The sequence below is a fragment of the Balaenoptera musculus genome, chromosome 10 (genome assembly GCF_009873245.2).
Source record: "Balaenoptera musculus isolate JJ_BM4_2016_0621 chromosome 10, mBalMus1.pri.v3, whole genome shotgun sequence".
NCBI classification, from domain to species: Eukaryota; Metazoa; Chordata; class Mammalia; order Artiodactyla; family Balaenopteridae; genus Balaenoptera; species Balaenoptera musculus.
The window spans coordinates 46,101,993-46,109,328 of NC_045794.1; the positions used below are offsets into that span (position 1 = coordinate 46,101,993).

The 7,336-nt window shown below is 52.2% G+C and overlaps 2 protein-coding genes across 4 annotated transcripts in view; one reads left to right on the top strand and one right to left on the bottom strand.

The window, feature by feature from the left end:
• The window catches only part of TSFM (Ts translation elongation factor, mitochondrial), a 25,956-nt gene extending 21,136 nt beyond the window's left edge, over nucleotides 1-4,820 (top strand). Inside the window, exon 6 of the mRNA XM_036865557.1 lies at nucleotides 4,724-4,820. Coding sequence (XP_036721452.1) covers nucleotides 4,724-4,752 — 29 coding nt within the window. The 3' untranslated portion in view covers nucleotides 4,753-4,820. The remainder of the gene's footprint in view (nucleotides 1-4,723) is intronic.
• AVIL (advillin) overlaps nucleotides 1-7,307 on the bottom strand; it is an 18,371-nt gene extending 11,064 nt beyond the window's left edge. The window contains exons 1-6 of one of the 3 annotated variants that reach the window (XM_036865550.1): nucleotides 5,199-7,307; nucleotides 4,182-4,266; nucleotides 2,757-2,831; nucleotides 1,839-2,035; nucleotides 315-423; nucleotides 114-224 (exon numbers count right to left, since the gene is read on the bottom strand). In XM_036865550.1, the coding sequence (XP_036721445.1) occupies nucleotides 114-224; nucleotides 315-423; nucleotides 1,839-2,035; nucleotides 2,757-2,831; nucleotides 4,182-4,247 (558 nt within the window). In that variant the 5' untranslated portion in view covers nucleotides 4,248-4,266; nucleotides 5,199-7,307. Of the gene's footprint in view, nucleotides 1-113; nucleotides 225-314; nucleotides 424-1,838; nucleotides 2,099-2,756; nucleotides 2,832-4,181; nucleotides 4,267-5,198 lie in introns of all 3 variants that reach the window. The other 2 variants (XM_036865548.1, XM_036865549.1) reach the window with 2 other exon arrangements.
• Nucleotides 7,308-7,336: the final 29 nt, after the last annotated feature.

Consider the following 7,336-nt stretch of genomic DNA (forward strand, 5'->3'; position numbering starts at 1 on the left):
TGGCTTGAAGGGCAGGAAAGAGCCAGCGAGGAAAGAAGAAGGAAAGGGCAGCTGAGGGAGTGCAAGCCCCTGAGGCCCCGGGGGAGAGGAGGGAGCCACAGAACAGGCCACACCTTCAGACGCTCCCTACTGCTGCTCTCTGGGCCATTCCACTGGATGATGACCTTCCCGAGGTCCAGCAGGAAGACATCACCTCGGTTAAAACTGTCCCAGCTCATTTCCACCTGCAGGGGAGGTAGACATTATGTAGGAGGAGTCCTTAGGTGCTAGGCGGAGAGGCCCTGGGCCCAGGACAGACAAGGGGCAGGACTTACCTCGGTGGCCCTGATGGTTCTCTTCCCCTTCACGTGCAGCAGCCGCTTCACGTCGTAGGTATTGGTCTCCACGTGCTTCATCCCAGAGGCCACACCCCCCTTCTTGTAGCTGAGGGAACATCCGTTATTTATTGAGCACCTGCTGTGTGCTAGGTACTGGGGAGACAGTTGTGGGTCACACAGATGCAACCTCTGCCCACGCGGGTGACGACAGTAAACGAGCCGGGTAAACATAGATGCTGGTCACCACTGCCACAGAGGTGCACTCAGCGGTGGGCTTTTGGACAGCGTGTTCAGGGCAGTCTTCTCCGAAGGACTGACATTTGAGCTGGGATATGAAGAGTAGGAACCAACCACCAGAGGACTAGTTCTCCAGACAGAGGGTGCATCACTGATGAAGTCCCCAGAGCACAGAAGAACTTGTTTTGTTTCGTTCTAGAAACTGTGTGAATGTCGCGTGTGATGGGGAGAGGGGCACAGGTCAGGCGGGAGCAGAAACATTAATGACACCGTGGCCTTAAAACCAACTCACTCCAGGAATCCGCTCTCCCGCCCCTGGCCCTCACCCCAGCCCAGCCTCCCCCAGGCGTCCCACACGTGAAGGGCACGCAGAAAGCCACGGGGAGCAGAGGGTTCCCTGGTGACTCACTGTGGTGCTCTGTGCCCAGTAGGTCCTCAGTGGGGACTGCTGACCTGCAAGAAGCTGGCCCTGGACCAGCCTCAGAACTCTCAAGCCCACTGGAATTCCTTTTTCTTTTCAATCTCAAGTGCAAAGTTTTGAGGTAATCAAGCTCCTCAGTTCGTGGTAGGTTTTCACCATTGGCCTTTATGAGACCCCTCTCTTGTAGTAAGTATTTGTGTGTTCCCTTTTATCTGCATACCCTACCCCTTTCTCTCCCCTCCATAGGCATCCATTCTAACAGTTTAACATCTGTCTGTTTATTTTCTTTCTGGTAAAATGTGGCCTGTTGTTTTGAGTTTATGTATTTTTTTAAAAACAGACACTGGCATTCTGTTCTATATTTCAAGCCTGTTTCTACCTGTGCTCCCTAAGCCCCGTGTTTTTAAGGTCTGTCCACATGTCCGATGTGCCTCTAATCTGTTGCTTCCAGCTGTGGTATGGTACTCCGCCGTGTCGCGGAGTGTTTTTCCTGTCCACATTGCCTGCAGCTTCCCACCACCACTAATGTGAACGTTCTGGTTCATGTGCCCTTGTGGACCTGGGAACGTGAGCGCTCCTTTGGGTCACACCCCGGGGGGTGAGATCTGCCCCAGTGGCAGCAGACTACTCTCCGGAATGCTGGGCCAGTCCTCACTTGCACCAGCAGGGCACCTGTCTCCCCAGAGCTTCGACGACACTTGGCGCCTCTCAGCTCTCTAATTTACGCTGCTCTAGTAGGTGGAAATGATGGCTTTGTTTGGATTTGCATTTCTCTGATGACTTTCTTCATATACGTTTTGGCCCTTTTGGTTTCCTCTTTGGTAAACTGCGGTTACGTCCTTGCTCTGTGCATAGCTACTCACATGATGCCCTGCTTAAAGTAGCCGCGGAAGGTGTCGGACTCGTGGCACTGGACCTCCCGGTGCTGCACGGGGCTGCCCCCCAGGTAGTCGTCCAGCTGCGTAGTGTAGATGGCTACGCAGCTCTTCTCATCCTGCGAGGAGTCCTTCCCAATCCAGAAGTGGATGTCCTGGGAGAGGATGCTGCCCACTCTCCGGGTCTGGGATGTAGTCAGAGAGATGAGGTCAGGCGCCAGCTCGCCTCCCCTTCGCTGCTGGCCCTTCTGGCGTGGGAAGAACGTGGCCTACGGTGACTTGTGTCCTGCCCTTGGCAGGCTTGGGGCCCCTCCCTCCCTCCCTGCAGTGGCCCAGGTGCAGACCTCCTCTGTGGCTCAAGCCCTGGCAGCCCAAATCCCTCCCCACATCTGGGGAATGTTGACAGCTTATTGTTCTCAAAATAAAGAGAGACCAATGGGGATCTTTTCCGGGTTGGACTGCAGGCTTTTCTTGCTGCTCCTTCGCACCCCTGCGCTTGCACATCTGGCACAGTGCTGCTGTCCATCTGCATGGCTCTGTCAGTACTGTCCACGCGGGAGATTGTTTCCTCCGCTAGATGAGTACTTTGAGGCCAGAGATGGCCTTGTATCCACCTGGCCTTCCTTCACAGCACTGTCATCTGGGGTCTGGGTCCCGGAGGGAGAAGTGCTGCTGTAGGCTACTCGCTGAGGTTCAGACTGAGGGCCACACCCATACCCTCTGATGCAAAATTTAAAACCCTGGCCTAAGAAACCCTTTGATAGTCAAAGTGGAGGCCTGTTCTATATAACAGCAAGGAAGAATCAAGATGGATACCGGATTAACCTCATGGGCAGATCTCCCAGTGGGGCCCCAGAGCTGGCTCTCAGGGGAGCAGCTCATGGGAATGGGGGGTATGGTGCTCACCGAGAGGATGAGGTAGCAGTCCCCCTCATAGAAGGTGCCGTGGGCATTCAGGGGCACCAGCGCCAGCTCCATTTTCTGGAAGGACAAGGGGTGTGTATAGGCTGCATTCTCTCCCTCCTCCCCCGACCCCCCCAGGCCTCCCCCTGCACGCCATCATTGACACAGGCAGCAGGGGAGAGAAGGGAGATGTCCCCACGGGGCGTGGCGGTCAGCCACAGGATTAGCGCGGCCACCCCTCTGGCTTCTGCTGAACTCCGCCTGCCCGGCCCTGGCTCTGGATCCGGGTGCCTGTCCTCACCCCATCCTCCTCGCACCGCCTGCTTGGCCTCATCTTGCTACAGCCTGTGAGCCGCCTCAGTCCTTTGTAGAGTTGGGTGTAAGCCCTCAAGTAAAAGCCCATCTCCGAGCCGCTGCACCAGAGTGCCTCCAGCGCTGACTCTGACCACCCAGAGCTGGCCAAGTTCTGAGAGAACGGGGGGAGCCAGGATTCTGTGAGGCTCTGGGGGGGAGTGCCGGCCGTGTGCAGGCTTCCTGCCGAGGGCTCTGTATTTGGAGTCTGGGTTGGAGCCCTGATGCGCCTGTCACCTGCATGTCTGGCTCGTCCCAGGAGAGCCATTGCAATGGCCTCAGATGTGGACTTTCATCACTATCTCCAAGTAGGTAAACCTGCAGTCATGTTTGAGTGTATTCTGTGTAAAATATGTGTGTTAAATGTAAAAATGTTAAATATCCCACAATTTGCTTAACTCTTTTAGTACTTATTAGTTTTTAAATAAACCGGGAGCCTTAAAACAGTGGGAGTGACCTGGGCTCTCACAAGCTCTGAGCTGCTTGCTGGGGGGCTGTGACTCCCCTCGTGGTGGAGGACGGTGAGGTGGGGCACATCACCTCTGCGTTTTCTGCAGCAGAGCCACTCACTGGGCTCAGAGCAGGGAGGTGGGGTGAGGCTGCCAGGCCAGGGCGGTTCCCAACTATAGACCGCTAGAGCTTGAGGTCAGCCAGAGGGGCTCAAGCCCGAGTGGGAGAAGGGATGAGCAGGGCACCGATCTGTGCTGTACCCGCCAAATCTTCCTACCACCCTGCAGGAGCCAGAGTGCCCCGTGGAAGACAGGTTCCATTGTCCTGACAGAAGCGGCCAGGTGTCTCGGGGCTTGGGCCCCACCCATCTCTCCAGGGCATTTACTAGAAATGCAGATGGCTGGATAAAAGGCAACACTATTTTTGCTTGGAGCCCTGCTCTCCAAGGCCAAGAACGTTTCCTCCACCTGTCACCCGCCTGCTCTGAGCACCCAGGAGGGGTCAAGGATCGGAAAACGTGCCCTTTGGAGCTGCCTCTCACTGTTGCTGAACCACAGACAGGAGACCAAGGCGTGTGGAGGGCCTTCAGCAGACCAGAGTCTTCTGCCCCCATCCAGCCCAGCTCACCTCTATTCTCCAGGTGATGATCCCAGGGTCGTTGCCCACAGCCTGAAAGGCGCTGCTCAGAGACATGGCACTTGTCTTCCTGGGACTGAAACATCACAGAGCAAGCACGGAGATGACACCTCTCACAGCAGTCATCCAGCCAGCTTTCCTCCTAAGTCACTTCCCAATCTCGTCAGCCATCCTGCCATGTCCTTGTGGTGCATCCCTGCACTATCTCACAGTGATGCGGAAAATGACTTGTCCAAGTTCATGTCGTAAGGCTGGCTGGCCCAGGGATCCCCACCGGAAATTCTGCTTCCCACTTGCCACTTTCCTTGTTAAGAGCTCTGATAACACAGCCATGATTATTTACTGAAGGGGTGACAAATATGCTAAGCCCTGTGTTGGTTGACTTTATGTTCTCTCATTTAATTCTCATAAGCTGAGTATATTTTCTTTGTCTTACATTGTGGGAAAATTGAGGTTCAGGGAGGTTAAATAATTTACTCAATATCACTAGAATGAAATCCATACCTGATCTTAAAATCTGTGCTCTTTTCTAGTTTCTGTGATGTACTGCAGCCCTTCCTAACTTACCTAAATTCAGTGGCATATGGGATTGAAAAGCCCATGTCGGAATCAGTATTTCCAAACTGGGTTTCCTTCTTTCATTCCCAATCCCTCTAACTCTCCCAGACTCCCTGCTTGCCAGGTCCTCTCCACAGTCAACAATTTGATCTTTTACTTCCCAGACTTTTTTAAGTAAACTATCCTAAAACTCAGACAACCCATTCTGCTTCTGTCACATGACTAATATATTCCCTGTGTCTCACAGAAGAAAAGGGAAAGTAAAATGGCAGGGCTGGGCCTGGGACAAAGAGTTCAGGGTGCCAGCAGGGGCAGGTAGGCGTGGCCTGTGGGAAGACCCTCCCCCCACCCCCGCCCCCTCCCACACAGACCCAGACAGTGGTTCTGTGGCCGCCCACAGACAGGGTGGGGAGAGGGAGGAAGAGGTAAAGAGAAGTGTGGACTGCGTACCATCTCTGTTCGAAGTGTGTCTAGGGTTATCAAGCACCTACACGTCCATGGCCACACAGGCTTTAAATAATGAAAATTCCTGCCTGGTTCTTGCTCTCAAGGGGCTTGCAATCTGATTGATACACATCACTGATGAACGCTCCCAAGAGGCAAAGGAAAAAGGAAGGGCCTGATGAAGTTACATAGGATAAAGAACAAGAAACAAAAGAAAAAAACAACCCCACCCAGAAAGGACTATCTGGGGTTTTGCTATTTGGAGGCATATTGTGCTTGTTAAGAGGAGCATGTCTGGCCATTCTTTTCTTAAGCCTTGGCGGATGAACCCAGGTTTGGAGAGTATGTGCCATTATCTAGTATGGACATTGGCAAAAAAACAAAACAAAAGACAAACAAAAAACTCTCTTTGTCTACTGCTACAGCAGGACTAACGCAGAGCAGTGATGCGGAGCTGCCAGTGTTTAAGGATTTAATTTGATAATTGGCACTGCCCCACCCTGTGCTGCTTAGAATTGCCAGGAAATATTTGTTCAGGTTTTCTTCAGACCCTAGATTTCAGTCATTAAAGGCAAATGCTGTGACCCAATTAGGGGAAAGGGACAAGGAATTCATTCCTTGGAGAGAGGTTAAGAGTAAACCTGGTACAAGTCAAACCAGCTGGCACTAATTAGAACTGTGAGTCCAGAGGCCAAAAACAGTCCCATTTTCCAGCAGGGACTTAGCAACCAAAATGCTCACTGGGCCAGGGTCCCTGAAATGCAGGAGAGGACATGCTCAAAACAGGGACTTTGTCATACTGGAACACCCAGAAAATGTGACTGGGGGACTGAGCAAAGTCCCCCAAAGCTCAGTCTCTCCCTCCCTCCTCCTCAAGTCCTGATTTATCAACTCAGCACCCTTTGAGACCACTGCACAAACCGCTGGGCGGGGTGCAGTTGTGAAATCCCAGTTTAAAAGCTGGTGGCCCTTAATTCTTACCAATACTCCTAGGAACGGACCCCAGAGGAAGCTGGTTTAAATTTCTGCCTTGCCCCATACCATCTCTTTGAGATGGGTGAATCTTTCCAAGCTTTTCAAAGTGTGCCCTATGTTTTGTGGTCTCTAAAAAGCACCTAGACTTCTCAGCAGGAAGTTTGCAAAACTGGTCACAAACTCCTGGTTCAACCCTTTAAAAGCCTCATCCGAGAACACAAAGCCAAGGAAATTTTAATCTCCTCTCTCTTTTGTTTCTTTCTAGTTCAAGTAAAATTGCTCTATTGACGTGCATCCATAAACCAAATAGAACTTACCTTGCCTTCTCTCTCAGCGCTCTTCCCAGTTTTCTGGCGGGTAAGCACTGTTGAGGAACCACCCAATGCTGGAGGTTCCAGGTCCTGCTGCCTTACCTTAGTAATGGCTGCGCATACACTGGGTTATATTTGCTTGCGTTTGCATCCTAACCGCATTTTCCTAGTCCTGGCCAATCACAGCCAACCTAGCCCTGGGCTTGACTTATTCAAACCAGAGAGAAAGCTGTATCTGTTCCTATTCAAAACAGCAAAAACAAGAGCAGACTTTTAAAGGCTTCTTTTAACTCCAGCTCCACGCCCTGATCTAATTGATTTTTTAAAAGTGCACAGCCCATCAATAATGCAGGAAAGAGGGTGGGAGGATATGAAATTTGCCATATTGTAGATATGAATGCATTACACTGATGACAGGAAGCAGGGGCTGGGGCTGCCCCCCCACCCCACCCCTCCAAGCGCTTGGGATGTCCAGGCTGGCAAGTGCCTCCCGAGAAGCTCCTGGGCATTTCTCAGAGGGGAAGTCTGGGAGAAGGGCCTGGAGTGAGTTATTAGGTCATCCTGTTTTGCCCCTTGGGGTCATATATCAGTCCAGTCAATATCTGAGTGCCTACTATGTGCCAAGAACCACGCTGGGCTCTGCGTTTCAAGGCTCCTAGTTTGGGGAAATCGGTAAGGGGCACAGAAGGAAGACTCTAAATCCCTTGGGGCTTCTGGTTCCTCCCCAGAAGTCAACAGGACACCAAGCATATGCTTATTAAGCACCTGGATGGCAATGCGGTTGATTCCACATGGGGGCCAGGGAAGAGCTAACGTAGCCCGACTTCTGTAACCTTGAGCAAAATCCCTGTGCTGAGT